The 20,768-nt window shown below is 38.4% G+C and overlaps 2 protein-coding genes across 5 annotated transcripts in view; both read right to left on the bottom strand.

Moving 5' to 3' along the window:
• The window catches only part of vaspb (vasodilator stimulated phosphoprotein b), a 31,394-nt gene extending 24,588 nt beyond the window's left edge, over positions 1 to 6,806 (bottom strand). The window contains exons 1-2 of one of the 4 annotated variants that reach the window (XM_028044920.1): positions 6,706 to 6,806; positions 6,248 to 6,456 (exon numbers count right to left, since the gene is read on the bottom strand). In XM_028044920.1, the coding sequence (XP_027900721.1) occupies positions 6,248 to 6,252 (5 nt within the window). In that variant the 5' untranslated portion in view covers positions 6,253 to 6,456; positions 6,706 to 6,806. Of the gene's footprint in view, positions 1 to 6,247; positions 6,679 to 6,705 lie in introns of those variants that run through there. The other 3 variants (XM_028044919.1, XM_028044922.1, XM_028044918.1) reach the window with 3 other exon arrangements.
• Positions 6,807 to 14,759: 7,953 nt separating this feature from the next.
• snrpd2 (small nuclear ribonucleoprotein D2 polypeptide) lies at positions 14,760 to 18,431 on the bottom strand. Its single transcript, XM_028044517.1, has 3 exons — positions 18,303 to 18,431; positions 15,935 to 16,114; positions 14,760 to 15,149 (listed from the first exon to the last, which is right to left on the bottom strand). Coding segments are annotated over exons 1-3 (357 nt in total). The 5' UTR covers positions 18,305 to 18,431; the 3' UTR covers positions 14,760 to 14,974.
• Between the last annotated feature and the right edge of the window lie 2,337 nt (positions 18,432 to 20,768).

Here is a 20,768-nt window from a genome sequence, read left to right as displayed (position 1 = left end):
TCAGTTGATAAAACGTGTTCTCCTCAGTTAATTTTAGTAAAATTAATTTGCAACAACAGTGACTCAAGATCTGCTTAAGAGTTGATGTTTAAAAGGTGATAAATAAGACTTTCCACAGTGAAAAGAGATCAATGGCAGGAAAAGGGCATTTCATCCAGGATCTAAGAGGCAGCAGCTGAATACTGGATCACATCAGTTCTGGTCAGAGGTTGCTTAAGGATTGGCATGATATGTCCATTGTAGAAATAAATGCTGAATAATTTAATCAATTCCTAGCACATGTAATTATTTTCTATTACATCTATATATAAATATATATACCTAGGATATCTTAATACATTCCAAATCAAATTTATTTTAATGTTTTGGAACCTCAAAAATGTTAGGTAGTAAAACTGTCCTGCCACTGAAGTCAAAATGATGACATTTATAAATGGAACTTTAATGGTAATGAACTTAAAATAATGCTCTGATTTATTCCATTTTACTCATCTGAAAGCTGTTAGATAAACCAAATTTTACAAATACCAATAGTTGTAATGCTATTTACATAACTGGAAAACTTCAGTCGAGAAGTTTTTATGTTGTCAAATGTCACGCTGGCAAAATTATAGAAACAAAACTTTTAAAACTCGTTCCTTTCAAGAAGTTTAAAAAAAACTAAAGACAAAAATGCATTATGTAGTTCTCTTAATAATAACAGTGGTTTGATAATTAAGATATTACTTCCTCATAATTAATTTTGTAAGGAACTAATGTGAGAAACTTGTGTAGTAAAGGGGGTAAAAACCGACTGACCTGCAGAGGGCATTTGGTCACTTTTTGGATTTTATGAACTTGGCAGACAGCTGGAACTAAACCAGACACATGCCAGCTCTAAAATAGGCCTCAACAATAGAAGATAAACTACATTAGTGACTGTCATTCTGACCTGAATTTGATAAAATAAAGAAACACCAAACCTGAGTTTGCAGAACTCATGTTTCTGCAAGTATTTGGCTATCACGTCAAAAAAAAAGAAAGAAAAAAGCTATTTGAGTTTACATGAAAGTGAGAGAAACGCAGGGCAACATACCCAGTGTTTTTTTCTGGATATACTCAACATGTTAGAGTTTACAGAAATTAATACAAATGCACATTTCACTTTTTATCTGTAAACAACTTTGTAAATGGTGTATCATTTTCCTTCCACTTCTGCAAGACTGTATGTTGGTCTATCACATAAAACACTTCTGAGTTTGTGGTTTAAGTGTTAAATGTAAGAAAGCTAAATGAGTATAAATTTTTTTGCAAAATGTAGCACATACAGCTCCTGAAATATTAAGTTATAAAAAGATATAAAGTAGTTATTTAACACCGCATTAAAAACCTAACTTTCTGCTGGTTATTTTACATTTTAGGATACAGTGTTAAAGTATGCTTACTTCTTGTTTTAAATGTCCTACATGTAAAAAATATTGTCAACTTTAGAGTAAAGTCATCCGTTTTGCAGCCCCTACTTTGATTTGGATTATGCAAGAGATAAAAAGCACAACTGGATTTGAAACTGAATAACAAAAATGTGATTTCCTTTTGTGGCCATGCAAATGTGTGCATGGGAATCAGTTACTCTACTGAAATGTTTACTTTCCATTTACATCTGTAGCAGAATGGACTTTACCATCAGGTACTAAACTACTTTACACAAATCCTACAGCTTACTTACAGGGCTTTAGACAAAGTACCAACTATGATAATTTATTTAATGGTGGTTGTCTTTCTAATGCTCTGGTTTAACAGGACTATACGAATATTTGCTTACTGCATCTAATATTAAGGTTTTAAAACTAAGTGAATAGACAAGCATTTCATACTGGCAAGCGCCTACAATACAATTAACTGTTTATTTAAACTATAAAGTAATAAAAATATATTAAAGAATAAATATAATAGATATGAAAAGTAAAAGCAGCAGCCTAAAGGCACAACCCCAAAACCAAAACAGTGGCTTCCACCATGGAAAATGGCTTTGTTACAAAGCAGACAATGGAGGATTTTGTATATGGAGAAACTTGTGTAGCAAAGCGCCTAATCCAAGAAGCAGGGCAGTATAATGGCCTATTTATGAGTATGAGAGGTGGGAGGGCCAAGAGGGGTGAATTGTTTCAGAGAAGGGGGTAGTGGTGATTGGGCATTGTGGGAAACAAACACTCATGTCAGGACCATTTCAAATAACTACCTGAGTGAAGTTGGCCCCCCCACCTTCTTCAAATTAGACAAAATTGGTGTCAATCAACTCGGCTACATTTGTGCTGGATTGTGCAGCAAAGATTTTCATTTGTGCAGCTATCATTTTAAAGATATTAAGAGGGCTGGTTGACCTTTGATGACCTCTAAAACATTTCTTAATATCTTTAAAATGATAGCAGCACAAATGAAAATCTTTGCTGCACAAACCAGCACAAACGTAGCCGAGTTGATTGACACCCATTTCGTCTGATTTGAAGAAGGTGGGGGGCTGGTTGACCTTTGATGACCTCTAAAAACATTTCTTTATATCTTTAAAATGATAGCGGCACAAACGAAAATTTTTGCTGCACAAACCAGCACAAACGTAGCCGAGTTGATTGACACCAATTTTGTCTAATTTGAAGAAGGTGGGGGGGCCAACTTCACTCAGGTCAAATAACTGTGTGTGCATGCAGGGTGATCCTTTAGACACACTGTCACACCAACTGTACAACAACACACTGAGGGGGTCTTTTGAAGTATATATCAACATGCAGCTCCTTTATGATGCATGAAATGAAACCATTATTCTTTTTTTTTCCATAATGGATAAGAATTCCCACAAGCACACCCCAATTACCTCAAATTGGTATTGCTGCTGAGGTGCGGCATATTAAAAAGTGTTTGGCAAAAAAGAAATGTGAAAGATCTAACAATTATTTTTTTTTTTTACAAATTCTCTTTGTGCATTAACAGAGATTCGGCTAAAGACAGTGACTGATGGTAAATCGGGGCTTTGCAGAACAACCCAAAGTGGGTGGTGTCCTTGGCAAAGACATGTTCTCCCCAAAAATCAGCAGTTTTGACCAACTATGGTAATAAATGAAAAGAACAACAGACGTCAGACAGGCTGAAATTTGCTTGTGCTGCTTACATCAAAGAAAACAATCTGACTGTTCAAGGCATGAGGCAAACAAGTGGAGACTTGAAATACCAACACCAAAACATTACACAACAGTGCAGGAAGAACATGCTGCTGTTGCAACCCTAAGGAGTTGCATCTCAGCATCCTTACAAAGGCATAAATGCAATAATGCTGGTGCATTTCTTAAATAACAGCTAGTGGCCTGTTGGGACATGGGCTCAAGAAGAAGCAGAAGAAGATTACAGTGAATCCGATAAGGTCACAGTTTGAACCGCATTCCTATCTAGCTGATGCCAAAGGAGAGAAATGTGGTGTTGAGACATAAAAGAAGCAACGGGGCAGGGCAGAGGGTGGGGTTGAAAGGGAGTGTAGGGGGGTAGTCTCCTCCTCGCTGCTTTTAAGACTGATCAATATCAGGCTCTTGCAAGGGAGCAGACAAGGAGTCCGCTCTGGAATCACTTCCACTCATGCAGAGCTGCTGAACAAACTACAGGATGCTCAGCAGACAGAAAAACAGTGGGTTAAGCAGATGCATTACACCTGTTTCTGTGTATTATTTCTTGAGCCCGAGGCAGACGTGGGGATGGTGTCAGACGGGACAGCACTTTTCAGTCAGAGACCAATCCACAGAGTCAGCGTGGGAGAGGAGAGTCACCTCTCTGACAATAAGAGTGAATCACAATGCAAATTGATGCACTTCCTGGGCCACCTAGCCTCCAGGAAAGGAATCTGAAAGGCTGATGCAATGATCTGAACAGAGGAGTTATTGTTCACTGAGACAATAATGCAAAGATAACAACAACAAACGCTTCTAAATCTGATAACAGTGAACCAAGTTGCTCAGGGTGATCAGAACCAGTTTCAGAACTGGGTCAGTAGTTGAACTATTGATCAACTGCCTGCACTTCTGTGTCAACATTTACATTCCAGAGCCACAATGAGCACAAGCGGAGCTGCATACCAGTCATTACCCATTATGCAAGGTGACATGAACCCCTTTGGCCGCAGCGGGGGGTCAGTCAAAGCCGTAGTCATTTAGAGGAAGAGCTCCCTTCACCAACCTAAACAGGAAGTTCCTAACGTGACGTTAAGGAGGCTTCGGGTTAGCAAATATGTCTGACATGTGTGGTAAAGTCACAGGTATGTTTTATGGTTGGGGAAGTACTACCCCCCACCCTCTTTGTGCCCTTCTAACTGCAGAAGAGCAACTCAACAATCGTGCAGTTAGCTTATCTTATTGCACCATGGTTAATAACTTTATTACACACTGCTCGGGCAGAACAGCGTGCTGTCGCATTGTGTGGTTGTGTCTCCAGAGCCATGACGTCTGCGTCATGCAAGGTTCCAGCATTTCAGAATGCCAAGGTTATTATGTAACGTAGGCACACATAATTATCACTGTGCATTATTTTAAGCAAGAGCCATGTTAAATGTGCACATCTAATGCAACTCGGTGCAAGGATTTCAGGTCGCGCCAGTGTTCAATCTGAGATCCCAGAGAGAAGTAGAAAGACTGCCCTGGACCTGTTGTCACTATCAAGGTTTAGGAATGTTTTGAACAGATACAGTTTTATGTGCCTAAAATGTTGCATAATTTTGTTCCTACAAATTGGAGTCATTTTTTTCTGAGACACCAAAGAACATGTTCAAGTGCTTCCCTTCTTTCACATGTTGCTGTACACTGGCATCAGCTGGCAGAAAAAACGCTGATATACTTTTCTCTCTCACATACAACAAAAACATATTGGGCCATTTGGAAATACTTCTGGTTGTGGAAAACACACAAAGTGTTTAAGCTGAAAACAGAAAAAAGAATACCTGCACCTTTTAAACCTGTTTGAGCAGCCTGATAGTCCAGCTAATTACCAGGCAAATACCAGCCTGTTATATTTGTGTTATTCTAAAAATAGCAGAACTGCAAAACAGCATATTTTGCACATAAATCAGCTGAGAACTGCTACCAAATTTAACAACTAATTAGTCTGCATTGTTTTGTTGATCTAAGATGTGGCTAAACATATTAACAGAATAGAACATTGTTATAACAAATAATTTCAAGTCTTAGGTTGACTGGGCATTTCCACTGTGATCAGCAAAATAAATAGAAAACCCAGGACCAACCCATGAGATATATTGTTACAGATGGGGCACTGTGAAAGGCTGAAGACACACAAAAAAAAATCTAAAAAAATAAAAAGAAAACTGGTCACTCAGGTTATTCCTACCAGACTCCAGTTCCTCAGTGTAACTCTCAAGGACATGCACTTTGAAAAGATAATAAAAACAAAACAAAACAAAAAAAACAACAACTTCACACTAAACTAAGTACTAGTGGTGTTTAAATGTGAGATCAGAGCAACTCCAGCACATGAGTAGAGACTTCCAAACTTGTAATTGCCAGCAGGCGCAGGCTGTGACAGGACATGGAATTTGTGGACATGAGCTGTGTGCCTGTGGGTCTTGTTCATGGTGCTAAACTCTGCTCTCCCACACGGAGGCAAACTGCAGCTCAGGGGGGGTAGCTTTAATGTGTGTCTATGGAATGCATGATGATGATGATGATGATGATATAAACAGCACAAGCTGCAGATTGGCCACAAGAAAGTGACCAATCTGCCGCTCAATAAGCGCGCCCCCTGCTTTGGATCTTAGCTGGCCACCGAATCCTTTTTTTATGCCTTATAAATTAGACTGACCTCAGTAGATTTTTTTTGCACATGAAGATGTTTAAAATCTTAGCGTTATAAGTAATCTACAAAATAATAATAATAATAAAACTAAAACGTATTGATGTGAATCAAACTGCTTAATCTCAACCCAAAGACTTTGAACAGGTAGAAAGCTGAAGTCTCAAGAAAGTTACTCGGTCACACACACAAAAAAAACTTCCTGCACAGTTTTAGCTGAGAACAAAAACAACCCAAAGCCCAGCTGTGTGTTTCTGAATGAGAAACTGGAATTTAACGCGTTACAAAGCAGTGCTGTCGAGATTAAACAAGCAGCTCAGACTCTTTAACCAGCAGCCCATGAGAAAACTAGCAACAGAAACATTTTTAAAAAAAGCTCGGCTGGAAACACAATGAAACATGAAGGGATCCGAGCCGCTTTACGCACCTCATTGTTCGGCCAGAGTGGAGCTCCTCTCCTCGAAGGCAACTTCGGATGACTTCAGCGGTGAAGCCCGGTGTTTACAGAGTCACCGCGATGAAATAAAAACTACACCGTCCAAAAGCGGAGAGGAGGAGGGGGTGGGGGAAACAGCACATCTAAAGCCGCAAACAGGGTAGTGGGATAAAGAAGCACACCTCGACGATTTCCTGGTTCTGTGGAGCGGGAGAGGAGGAGAAGGAGGAGGAGGAAGAGGTGGAGGAAGAGGAGGGGGGTAGATACAGTAGTGAAGCGGGCTTGTCAACTCCAATAACTCTCCCACAGTGGGTTTCTACGAAAAAAAAAAAAAAGAAAGAAGTGAAGCTGAGAAAATAGAGGCTGCCCAGAAAGCTTCACTTCCTCTTTTCCCACTTTCAGGTGTTTTTATGTTTGCAGCTGCGCTAAGAAAGGCTGAAATGATATACCTCCGCGGGGCTCTCTTTCGTTCAGTCCGCGGCGCTGTCGGGTCACGGCCCTGCCGTGTGAATTCACGGGAGTCTGGCCCAACCCGCCAGCTTCAAAGTAATCCCAGGACGCATTCAAGTGTGCTTCGTAAAATTCCTTTTCACGAATCACGAATTTAAACTGGGTTTTAGTCAGTTTGGTAGATCTGAGGCGTCTTTAAAGTCAATTTGATGTGCTAATGCAGGTGCAGCTAACTAAACTAGAATGCCATCGAAGTAATAAGTTATTTCAGCAATTCAAATAAAAAAGTGAAACTCATTGATTTATACACACGTGTATGTGTACCTTCTGTATGACTTACATCTAAAAAAACACGTTTTTTCAGAAAATAAGAATATTACGTAAAGCCAGTGAATATATTTTTAATACAGAAAAGACAGCCTAATATATTCAAGGAAAAATCTCTGAGTGACGCCCCCCACAACAATCAGGGTAAATTTCTATAAGAATCTCAGATGCTTGAGTTTCAATGTGACGTTTCCATCTTTTGTGATGATTCGAGGAACCAAATCATCTGATGGTTTTGGTTCATCGTACTTTAGGAAGTCCTGAGTCAGCACAGCCGTCTAACAGGAATTTGCTGAACCTCCACTAAACTTAATAGCGATGCTGATTTCATTTTCTAGCTGGCCTTTACTTGTGTCCACACTACCAAAACTACAAATACTTGTTTTAAAGGCAATGGCATCACTGTGCCTGACTTTAACTCCACAGAGAACTGAATCAGCCAGGGGCACGGTTAGGCCTCTCGCAAAAAGCAATAAATCAATTTATTGCATGATAAATTAAAACAAGCTCAATGTTTTCCATTTACATGATTTATCGTGTTTCTCATTTCTCTCTCTCTTTTTACAAAACTGAACAACAAAAGTCTCAAGTCTGGTGAACTGGTCTCAACTACAACTCGCCCTTTTTTGGAAGGACATGTTTACAGAGCCTTCATAATTCCTTTTATTTGTTGATTTGTTTATTTATGTTGGATATTTAAAATGTCTTCCAGTTCCAGTGTTAAATACTCGTTAGAATTAAAAGTTAAATGATCTTTGCAAATGTGTCCTTTCATTATTATGCCATTACTATTATATCACTTGAAAATGGTATCAAAACAACACTATTATCATTTATCTTCCAGCAAAATTTGTTATTGTGACAGGCCTAGACACCATAGCTGAAGACCACTGCTAAAGTTGTTTTTGCATTTGTTAACTTGACTTGTGTGACAATTCTAGTGGTCTCTCAGGGCCCCCTATTGGTTTTGGGGATTTGAGTAGCTGGTTAACTTGCTTATGTCTTGTGCTGTGTGAAACACTGTATTTTAAAATGAGAGCAATAATATCTTCCACATAAAAAATCTTAAAACAGCACAGTTCCTAATCTGTGTTATTCTTTATGTTTTCCAACCTTGAGGACATATAACATTTTTGGTTTAGCATATACTGTATATTGTCAGGATTTCTAGAACTTATGGTGAAATTAGTCTTATGCATACAAAAATGGCAACTATTGGTCAGCACAGTTTTAAATTTTATAGTATAAGTCCATTGCTTCAATGAAACAATGGTCGTTAAAAAGGTTATATTTATGTACCTTAACCTCACACTGAGTCAACTATAGCTGTGTTGACATCCTTACTTTCTGTAAATAATAATGTTACTTTATTGCAAGTACCCTTAAATTAATGGCACAAGCAAAGTATCTACATTCTCAATTCTCACAATTCCTTCACGAATGGGCACCCCATATTCCAATAGCACATGAAGGCATCATTACATGAGCGGCTGGGCCATTATAAACCCTGCACATCACCCTACTGGCTGTTTGTGTAACTTCAAGTTTATCTTAAATATTCCACATAAATGCTATCTGGTAGGAATAGTTGCAGAATAAAAACATGATCTCAATTTGACATATAAAATAAGAAAATTAAAAGGCTTTTAAATATGTTAAGTTGTATTAAAAACAGATGTCAGCAATGAATAAAATAGTATTCCTCTCATGACCCAGTCCTCTGTGCTGAGATAATGCCTGATGTTAATTGAAGTGGAAAAGAGGATGTGAAAGGAATGCATTACGTGTGTGGCATGTGCAAACAAACTGAAAGCTAATATGCCCAGTTTCACTACAGGCACACTCTAAGACATACAAGCTTAAGCAACTGCTGGTATTTTTTTTTAAAAGCCATGTGTCCCCTGTTAGCTGAGCCATGAATTTCAAACAAACCCCCAGCCGTTGTGTGAGTCTCTGCTCCCATGTGTGGATGTGTTTGTGTGATTTGTGGTAGCCCAGACTCAACAAGTTGGTTCTCTTCCCAGAAAGTGGCCTATAAAGAATGAGAAGCAGTCACACAGTAAGCTGAGGTTTCTCCTGAGCTCCTCCCTCTTTGCCACAGTTTTATTTCCACAACTTGACGTCAGTTGGTCAGTTTCGTCTGCAGGATGTGGAGGAATGTCACCACATGATCAAAACTGGTACATTAAGAATTTATCAAAGCTTGGCTCTTAAAGTTCACCTCTGTACCTTCATTGATCAGATTTTTTTGGAAAGGCTGTTACAAACTGCACTTTAATTTACATTAGAGAGAGAGAGTACAGTGTGTTCCCGAGCCAGTGTATTACCAAGAAAATACAGTTAACTGAACCTCAATTAAAGAAACAAAGCTCAGTCTGGATCTGCATTAATCAGCAGAAGTTTTTCCTGACAGTACAGTTCCTTGCAAAAGTTTTAACAGCCCTTAAACTTTTCAAATTTCCGGATTCACAATTGGACTTTTACAGGACTATTCTAAAACATGAATAGGTTTTCGATCTACTGGGTCATTGTTTAAAAATGTTATTGAAGCTCTGGCTATACAGTATGTGTAGGAGACTTTGTCATGATGCAAGATGTCATATTTTAAGTCTTTCAGCTCCATACAGAGTTCTACCATAATTGTTTTCTACTTATACTTTTCTACTTATACTTCAATCTGTCTCTGCTGAAGAATATACTGTCCTGTCATTGCAAATATTTGATGTATCTTCTAGACAGCTTGTGGCAAATAGGATTTTTCCGTCCTACATTTCAACAATGGCACACCTGAGCTGTGGATCTCTGCAGCTCCTCCGGAGCTCTTGGCTGCTTCACTGTTTAAAGCTATTCTCATCCATAAACTGAAACTAATATGCCCAGTTTTATTGGGCACACTCTAAGATAGACTCATCCAGCCTGTCAGTTTTGCTGGCCACATCTTGTTAGGTCTCGAGTAAGGCCATATTCTTTTTATTTTCAGATCAAGCATAGTTCTGTAACCTGCAACTGAGACAGTCAAAGATTGGAACTTTTTTCTGTAGCCTAGTCTTTCTCCAAATTTATGTACAATAAAAAACAACAAAGAGGTAAGAGGTATTCAAGCTAAGATCTATTAGCCAGGAGAGCAAATTACTTTTCCTTCCTATGATTGGTGTGACGGGTGTAAGTATCGTTGAGCTCCGCACATTACATTTACATTCCAGTAGGTGGCACCACAGCCTAACAGAGCATGTTGAAAACTACACTGTGGTTAAATGTCTGGAAAATTAGCTAATTTAGAACTGAATAAACAAACATTCATATTGGAAATCTGAAACTGTATTTCACCCATAAAACATTTTGTATGGAATAAAATAAATATTGACATGAAAGGAATATTAACAAAATTAGCCAAGTTACAGTATATTTGAGTATATGCAGGTAAATACAGTATGAGTCAATAAATATAACATTAATGAAGATTGAATACCGTATTATAAATACTTTGGGGAATCTAGTGTGTATTTTTTTCAAAGCTTCTTTAGGTTTAGCAGGCATGACTTGTATGACCAAAACCAAGTAATTTCACTGGGCAGATATGTTATTCTGAATTTTGAGACAAAGATTTAGATTTCTTAGAAATAGAGGAAATGTACTGTATATTTGACTGCAGTATTTCTTGGTAACTGAATAGACACATTTAGTATTTCTACATGTAAAGCCCATATGTACTGTACACAAATTCCGTATATGACTATTTAAATTTTTCTTAAATAATTTTGGTTTTTGCTATAAATATGTATTCTCCTAAAAACTGGGATTTAATAGATAGACATGGGCCTTAGTTGATAATGTCTTTGGCCTGGTATATTATCAGTAATGCAAAGTTAATTGTACAAACAGCCAGAATAAGACCAGCAACAAGACAAGGACAGATGATCTGATTCTTGTTTCACCTTCTTTCTCAGGTGCAGGGGTGTTTGTTTGGAGACCAGGTCTGGGGGTTCATACCCCTGATCCCCGTCATTTACTTTGTTGCTCTGCATCTGTGCACTTTATTGTGATGAATGAACACAGTGTTTGTGTTTACAGAACTGACACCTCCTTCTCCCCCCGGCCCCTCCACCTGGCCCGTCGGCCCTGACATCCGGACCATGGCTCTGCTTGAAAACAAACTGTGACGGCTGCTCCGGTTACAGGAGCCCGATCGATGCACTGCCGGGTGTCGCGTTGCTCGAAGGGATGAGTATCGCTGCATAGCCGATCGCTATCATAATCACACTTCCCCTCTGTTATCGCTTACCTACTGAATAAAACATCTGCCTTCCTGCCTGTGGATCACCCACCACCCCAAAATCTGGAGGGATGACGGCTTCTTCTTTGAGTGTCTTTGAGATGAGTGAGGTAACTTGAGGAAAGTGGACAATGATACCCAACAAATTAGGTCCCCAAAGTTGTTTTTATCACCGGCATCTCCAAATAGACCCGACCAGCTTTTGTCTCAGGATGCTGAAGCTTCACGTTTCATTGTTGAGATGTGTCATTTGACCCAAAACAACCTTTAGATGTCCAGTTTTTGATAAAGTCACTCATCGGCTGAGCTCAGCCAACATTTGGACCGCATGCATAAAGCAGTGATCAATTTAAATAAAAGGATTTAAAACACAACTCTATCGTTGTTTGTATTTTTCTGAAGTCCTGTTCCCTTTGTTTTTAAGTTTTCTGATTGTTTTGTTTCTCTGACTCTAAATTTAAGTTCTTCTTCCTTCCTTAGTGTTAATTTTTCTTTTCCTTTTCATATTCTTGAACATTCATGCAGATAATTTGATCATGTGTTTATGCTTCTATTCAGTCGATATGCACCCTTTACTTTGATCTTGTTTCCATGTTTTTCTTTATTGTGTTTTGTCTGTTTTTTGGACTTGTGCTACAACAGCAGTAACACACAGGCCCAGACGTTGTGCAACAAGGCATAGTCCATTTTATAGCATTTTCTCATAAAGAGCAGCAAACATTTTAGGTGTTCTTGTGCTATTTTACACAACTAAAGAACAGTGTTTTATCCCTTATGAATTTCCTCTATTTTGGGAACAGTTTTGATGATGGTTTTATTTCTTAAGTGAAAATATCTCTGCAGATCATTCAGGTGTGTGAAAAAGTATTTTCCCCTTTTGTTAAAGGATTTATTATCTATAGCAACTTATCCATGCAGGCTCCTGGTGCTGGTGCATGTCTTCAGCAGTCACTGGGTGAGAGACAGGAAACATCTTGGACAGGTCACTAGTCCAAGGCAGGGCAACACAAAGACAAACATTAAAAAAAACATACACACACTCCTAAGGAAAATGTAGAGAGGCCAATTTACCTGATACACATATTTTTTGAAGGAAGTCTAACTACCTTTGGAGAGAACATGCGTGGAGTAAACATACATACAACATGCAGCAAGATCACACACTGGGATTTCATCTCAGCATCTTCTTACTGTGAGGCAACAGTGTTAACATCTCCACCAGTATAAAGGCCATCTTTTGCAATAATGAATGTTTTCAGAAGGCTGAGTTTCGTTTCAGTGTTCACAATCTGGCCTGATTACTATTTGGGCTGTGGAGCCAAGAAACCACTTGCACAGAAACTTTCTGACAACATAAAGAAGGCTAAGCAATCTCTAAACACATCATCACATCACGCATCAGCATCCCTTAAGATCTGGTATTAAACTAAAACTTTACAGAAAAAAAGCACAGCAGCACATCCATCTCTGAAGAGCTAATAGAAAAAGTTTTGGAGTGGCCTATTTAAAGTTTCGCTAGTCACTCCTTTGACCACTAGATGTTTGCTAGCTTGCTCCTCTTCCAAGTATGGCTTCAGGAGGGTGTCTTGATCTCTCTAATTTGGTGAAGTTACAGCTAGTGCTAACACCAAACACAAGATCAGGATGAGTCGGTTTTTTAAAATCATCTCTATAGGTGGCAACTAGGCATCTGATTAAACTGAAGCTGGAAAGTGGCCCTGTCCGGACTAATGTGGGCACTGCTCAGGTCCAGTTTATGTTTTGATCTCAAGAACAAGGATATAAATGACTGAAATGAAATTTTTCCAGAGCGGTGGCTGGACTCAGCCTTATATACAAGTTAAAGAGGTCCATCATCAGGTAGAGCTGCTGTTTCTCCTAATTGGATTGAGATGATTTGACTGGTGGATGGGGATGCCTTCTCTACTTCTGTTTGCAGGTTTTCTAGACCCAATGTAAGAAAGCCCTCACTAGACCCAAAAATCTACTGGAAGAACTGCATATAAGCTACAGTCTCTCTGGAGAAAATTATGTCTGGGTTTCCCTCCTGGACCTGCTGCCACCTAATCTTGAACACTTGGAAGATGATGGATGGATGGTCTATTTTAAGACTTATTTTCAGCTAATGTTTTAGTATCGGGTGTTTTGACATTCTCGTGGTTTGCCTTCATTAAGTCTACATTCCAACAACATATCTCTAAGGCAAATAGGCTTGGATTTCTCTTTTTAGCTGACTCAATGTTAAATGTGGAATGACAAATTTACGGTAATTCTAAAAGTACTCAGATTTTTCTAGCTAGACACTTAAAACCCCCCCAAATATTTTCCCCCAAACTACTAAGTCCCAAAATGTTAAGCATTTTTTTCAAGATGTTTCAGGATACGAATCATTTTGCTCAATTTTTGTATAATATATGGCCTTAAAACAATCAAGCCAGCATTAGTTCTCCAGTTCTGAGTATGTTTGTTGATCATAAATATCTTTTTTTGTGGCTTCCACAATACTTGTGAAAAATCCACATTACAGTCTCATATTTACCAACTTTCCTTGGGCAGCATATGCAACAACTTGTTTCCCAGCTCATGCTACATGATCTCCTAAAATGCCAAAGACTTGCCGTGAGCATAACTTCAACAGTCAGATGGGTTCAATGCGTTTGAATCTAATGCCCAGACTGGCTCTACTGATGCAGTCCTCCCTCTGGCTGGCCTCACCTGGATGCTGTAAATCAGCTAGGATATGTTGCTCACACACAAACACTCTACAGGTGCTAACCTCATGGGGACCCCAGTAATGTACGGGTCAAAGATCTGCAAAAAGCTGAAAAAACTTACGATTAATGATGTAATTGTTAGAAGCAAATACACTGATTGTGGACACACATAGGTCCTAAATAAAAGGCCTCCAGATAAAACAGGGCCAACACAAAGACCAATTCAGCAATCAATGCTCAAAAGGTTTAAAATACACAAGCGCTTTATTTATTTACACTCAACCACTGAATCTGAAAGCACCAAAGCGTGGAGGTTAGACGCCAACTGCCAGAGGAGTAAAGCGACACTAGCTGTTGAGCTATTAGGCCAATTAACAAAGTGGTCAGAAGGGGCCGGGGTGGCAGAGGAACAGCCTGAAATGGAGAGATGAGGGTGTGAAGTGACAGTCAGCACATCTGGTCTCATCAATAATGCAGCAGGCCTTTAAACGGCAGTTTGTCGCATGTTGAGCGCTGCAGACTGAAATCAAGCCTGACACCCAAGATGCTGTCAGCGGAGAGAGGAAGAAAAGAGGGAGAAGGCGGGTAAGAACCCTGGAGGGGAAAAAAAAAACCTTTTTGCTATTGTTTTAATTCATTTATGTGATATGAACTCTGAAAGAGCAAGGTGAAACCTAACTTAAATAAACCCATATTGATGGAGAGAGACAACTAAAAAGATAAACACCAACAACTTCAGCATTTATCTATCATTTTTATTAACAAAATGAAAAAGACAAATCGAAATAATCAGCACATGCTGCACCTAACCTCTTGAGACACAGTGATGTCAACACAGGTTTTCTGTCTCAACAGTATCCACAACATCCAACATCAAAAAGGAAAAACAAAAAAGGTGAAAATATATCAAGCCCCTGCCTTCAAAACCTTCCTACAGGTGGAACCTTTTAAAGTTCATTTTCCTGTAATGAGAGGATTTCTCAGGACAACGATCACAGAGTCTCCTCTGAGGAACATTTTAGAAATGTAGCGGTCCTTATTGACAGGCTTTGACTTCTTCTTTCCCTTCCCACTTTTGGGAACCTCCGTCCACATCTCTTTCACGTTCTCCAGCACCATGTTACAATGCCTAAAACGACAAAGTAGACGCAGAGTGTAAAGACATCCTCTTCAAAAATTAAGCAGGATAAAAAAAACCCCAACATTTTATTTTGCACTGCCGCATCACAAATTTACCTAAACTCCAGCGATGTATGTGAGGGTTTCAGAAGGTTATGGTGCTAAACTAAAAAGTTCAATTCATAAGATCCCTACAGTTTAAAGCCTCTTTGCTGAGAGGGCAGAGAAAGCAACAATGTCTGATGTTTTCTTCAGCTAAATAGCACGATATTTAGTTTGTTGCTGCACTATACTGATCAAATGGCAGAAGAAGGCTCCTGCACCTTCCCATTACTTACAGTAATACCAATAGGCATGAAAAACACAAAGAGCTATGGTGTAAAATTAAAGACGCACCACCCATGTACTAAAGCAACTGTAAGGTAGGAGCAGCATGTTAATAGCACATTGAAGTTCCCACAGAAGCAGCTAGTCTCATTAATATACATGCCAGTATCAAATTTGTACTCTTCAAAAAAAGATAAATAAGCAAAAGAAATATATATTCTGCACATTAAGCACTTCTAAAAAAACTAGAGATTAAATCAGGTTCCATAATCTTGTTTAAACAAAGTCTTCAACAGCCATTTACTGGCAGCTTTTCCTCCTTTTTTAAATTGGTTTTATGTTTACAAGCTTTTTCTTCACACTCAAACACCTTTATCCCAAGACTTCTGCAGTTCTTGCACAATCCTTAAACCTTTTTAAGCAGACACAGTATGTACCCTGGGGCCTGTTTTGTGAGTCACTGGGTACCTGTCAAAGGCTTTGACTCTTCCAAGCAGTTTCTTGTTGTTGCGACAGTTAATGAGGACCTGAGTGTTGTTCTTCACCGACTGGGTGAGCACTGACAGTGGCCCGGTGTTGAACTCTTCCTCCTCACGTTTTTGGAGCTCCTCAGGGGTCATCTCCGATTTGGGCTTTGTTAACAGACTCCTGCAATAGGACAGCACACAGTAGTAGCTATTTCAGACCAACTCAGAAAACTTGGTATAGTCATGCTTCTCAGGTAGACCTTCAGAAAAAACTGATACACCTATAGATTTTATAATAAAATGTTCGTTCAGCGAGTTTTTAAATGTGCCTAATGCCTAAACACCAAGATTAACTAATTTGGTAAAATAGAACATACTTTAAAAGGCCCAGGATGGCCGAGTCAAAGTTGAAAAGTCAAACCACGGTCATGTGGTTGCAGGACATACGTTTTCACACACACCCTTCAAGGTCCACAAGACACACCGAGCAGAGTTCCTGTGAAACCCTCCTGCTGCAGTGTACATCATGGGGTTTTGTCATAGATGTGGCTTACAACACTATAGTAAACACAGCAGTCATGGCAAAGAGCATCATCTATTATAAGTCCACAAACTCAGAGGTGGAGAAAATAGCAACTGATGAGTTGAAACATTTAATTTTATTTTCTGTTAGCGGAAAACAAAAGAAAAAGAACACAATGCGTCTGTGGGACGTTCGCCCGCTGTATCTGACCAGAAACGAGCTGGGGAAGTTAAGTGTTTTGATCCAACAGTACGTACTTCCTCATGGCCTCAGAGAATTGCTATTCAAAACTATCCATCCAGCTCTCTAGCTTAAAAAGAGGCTTCTGGAAATTGAGTAGTTGTTTTCTATGTAAACACACCCATGACCAATCAAAAAGTAGTTTGGCATGCAGAGGGGACCAAAAGTTCACCAGAGTGATGTGACAAGAAGTGGACGACATGAGGCTGAAAACAAACATTTTCAGTTATGTAACTGCGACAATCAGAACTGATTTCGGCACATCGCCCTGACCATGCTGGGCCCTTTGGCCCCAACAACAATTTTACAACTTTTATTCTCTTAGTTTTGGATCTAGAAAAAAGGACCTTGATATCATGAACCATCGATACATTGTCATTTGCATAGATCACTATAGGGCTGCACAATATTGAAGACATAAAAAATCCACATTTTCCTGTTTGCCAATGCAATGCTTCCACCTCTGCAACTTCTAGCATTCTGGGAACTATGCTCTGTGTCAGGGTTTGGTATCTGCTGCTGACGTGGAACTCTATCCAAATGGACGAATAAACAAATGTTAAGTATTATTTTCCAAATTCTCACCACTTACAATATTCAGAATATAACACAGAACAAATATTCCTAACACTTCTCTACGATACTAATCTTACAAAATCTGATATTGTGATGATATATTTATGAAATATCAGCAGCAATATTTGCAAATTTTCTTCAATCCTCTCTTTCTCATGTGTGCTTCCATCACTATGTCACTGTTTGCATTTTGGGCAATGTCATTTGTGTCCAGTGTGAGCATCTGAATGATCTGATTTGATACAAGCACACATGCTTAATTACAGTATTTAACTATAATGTATACATTGAAATAGAATATAATCCCTTTTTGGCACAACGCTCTGAGTTGCTATTTATAAATTAAAACAATCTCAAATGAGCTGTAACAAACACGACTGGCTATTACGAGTGAATTACCCAACACTTCATTTTCATCGAAGACCGTTTTTTGTACCTTTCATTGTAAAAGAAAGAGTTTCTGTTATTTGGGATCACAACATTTCACGTGTCTTAATGTTAACTAATTTTTTTTTTTTTTTTACATTATCCCAGAAAATAGGCTTTATAAATGGCTATTTAAAAAAAAAACCTCTTATTGTTCAACGTACACAAATTTTATTTCTGACGGCATTTTATTTTTTAAGTTGCTTTTCTGTGTAAAGCAGTTTGTTTTAGCTCTTAAACCTAAAAAATGAAAATGAATTCTCTGTAGCTTACTAGCATTAACTGAGCTTACTACAGGTTGACTGAACAGAGATGTATCGTTCCATTTAGATACATTTACTCTTTACCGTAATCTGAGGAAAAGATAATGAAATAAAATCTGTTGTACAAAATCAACCAATTTTATTTACAGTAATAGCTACGTAGATAAGACCTAGCTCATCCAACAACACAACCAGCATTTAGTCGAGCTAACTAGCCTCTGTGCTGAAAAGGCTAACTTCATTAGCATTAGCCTAGCTGCAAGAAGTTACTACACATAGCTAATGCTCTTAGAAAAACAATAGCAATTTACTAAAGACCACTTGCTATAAATTATACTTACATTATTGATAGACTATTGAGTCTAGCGCTTATCTCCACCGGTAGCTTCGTAACGACAACGATACAGACTGACTCGCGTGTTTGAAGTGACTTCCGGGTTACTTAATACGCGCTTGAAGCTGTTGAGATAACTACCGGGTTACAGCAGATGGCCTCTCATTCACGAACACAGAGCTCTCTCTCTCTTTTTTTTTTTTTTTTTTTTACAAAAACTTTATTTTGTGTATTTCTCACTGAGTCCCGACAAATGTTTTAAAAATGTTCAATAATAATGTGAATGTTCTTTTAACTTGGGCTATTTTGAATTATTACATAACAGGCGGTGCTTTTTTTTTTTTTTTTTTTTTTTTACACATTAATCGCATATATGATGAAACTAAATTGTTTTTCGACTGGTAACTCTCAAATGTACTTTATTACTACTACTGCTGCTACTACTACAGATAATATTTTTTCATTGAAAATTATAACAGTGACAATAAATTACAAATTTATTGTAATTTATTCATGAATAAAAATCAGCCTTGAATTTGAGTATGTTTATTTAGTGGAGAATGAATGTGAACGAATAATTAAAGGAGGGAAAAAACAAATCACTGTTGTACATTTAATAAGGGTTGAACAAATAGAAAGAAGAATCTTTGACCTTTCTGTTTTGCATAGTCAGTGTCATGTGGCTCCTTTCTTATGCTTTCTTCTGTCCTCATATCCCTGGTGTGTTTAGTAGCACAGTTTTGAAGGACTGATTGAACTCATTATTTGGTAGCATACAATATACTTTCAAGTGTAACTATACATATTTGATCAGTTGGATTGACCCTCACTGATTCTAACGTTTTTAATTCTGGTCTTGTTTGTAGCATTCTCCACATGTTTACTGTGTTCCCTATGGCTTGTGGCAAACCACAAAATGCCGTTTAATGGCTTTTTAAGAATAATGTCTTTTTTTTGCCACTGTGTAAAACACAGGGCTAATGTGTTGAGTGCACAACTAATAGTTGTCTGGTGGAAAGATTCTCCCATCTGAGCTGTCAAACTCTGCAACTCCTCCAGAGCCTCTTGGCTACTCTCTGAATACTACTGACCTCCTTTCCCAACCTGTCAGTTTTGGTAGGTTTATGATTGTGCCTTAGTTATTTAATTTTCAGATAATGGGTTGAGCAAATTCTCATCAGATGTTGAAAGCCTGGGATATTATTTTCTAAGCTAACCCTGCTTTAACCTTTTCCACAACTTTGTTCCTGACCTGTCCACTGTGCTCCTTGGTCCTCATGATGCTGTTCACCAGTGTTCTCATACAAACCTCCAATATCGTCACAAAACAGCTGGATTTATACTGAGGTTAAATTGCATGCAGGTGGTCTTTGTTAGTCTGAATACATCGGGTAGGACTGGATTTAGTTTGTTAGTATAGTGGAGTGGACTGAATACATATTAATGCCAAATGTTCCTTGTATTTTTTATTTATACACTTCTTTTGTTTCACAAAAAAATCAACTGCTATGTCTTATTGCAATGTGAAACTACATCACAGTTTGAGTGGTATAAAGGCATTTGCAATGCATTGTATTGTGCCCCATTATGTTAAAAATGACAAAAAGATGTTCAGAATCAAAAGCTGAATTTCTCTGTTTTCAGTGGGACATCATGAAACTGCAACAAAAGATGAATTTGACTTTAAGACATCTTTACAGAGGTGTTAATAAAAGTGACAATGATTTCTAAAGTAAAATGTAAGAAATAAACAAATCAGAGTTTGATGCTGATCTTTAGAGATAAACAAGAATTCACCCCAAACAGTGAGGGAAAAATGAAAACAATCCAGAGTGAAACAAATACACAACTTTTGTATTACAACATACAATCAGACAGATGACAGAAAATGAATTGATTTTATATGTCCGAAGTTTACTTCTATTCTCAGGAAGATTTCACATACGGAAGACACTGTTAACTGTTTGCAGCTGGTCAATATGCCAAGCATAACTTCAGGCAATTAAGTTACTTTCGATTTTATGTTCTAAAGTCACTATGCAGATTTGTCTCAGGTCGGTTGAAGACTTACCAGGGCTATTATTGAAGTGTTAGCTGAGATTAATTTTTCAAGTGTGAGGACATGTTTCAGAATGAACCTTTTCTGCTTATGAACAACCCAGAGGAAATAAATAAGGATGAGGGAGCAGCTAGGTTGATACTGCAATCCAAACAGTTAAGCCTTTGTTATGCTCTTTAACAGAGTAACAGGAAATCGTGAATGTGAGTGTGTCTGTTAGAGAGAGTGAGAGACATGGGGATGTATGCTACGGTGAAGCAATGAGACATTAAGAGATTGGCTTTCTGGCAAGAGACAGACAGACGCCTATGGGTGCTCAACCCACCCACCTTGTTCCAAAGGTTACACATCTACCTGAGGAAATCACTTACTGCAGATAAAGGCAGGCTGTGTGTTGCCGAGGGAGGTGAGTGT

Source organism: Xiphophorus couchianus, chromosome 18, assembly GCF_001444195.1.
Source record: "Xiphophorus couchianus chromosome 18, X_couchianus-1.0, whole genome shotgun sequence".
Taxonomy (NCBI): Eukaryota; Metazoa; Chordata; class Actinopteri; order Cyprinodontiformes; family Poeciliidae; genus Xiphophorus; species Xiphophorus couchianus.
The sequence above is the reverse complement of the archived record's forward strand: the minus strand, read 5'-3'. Positions and strand labels throughout refer to the sequence as shown.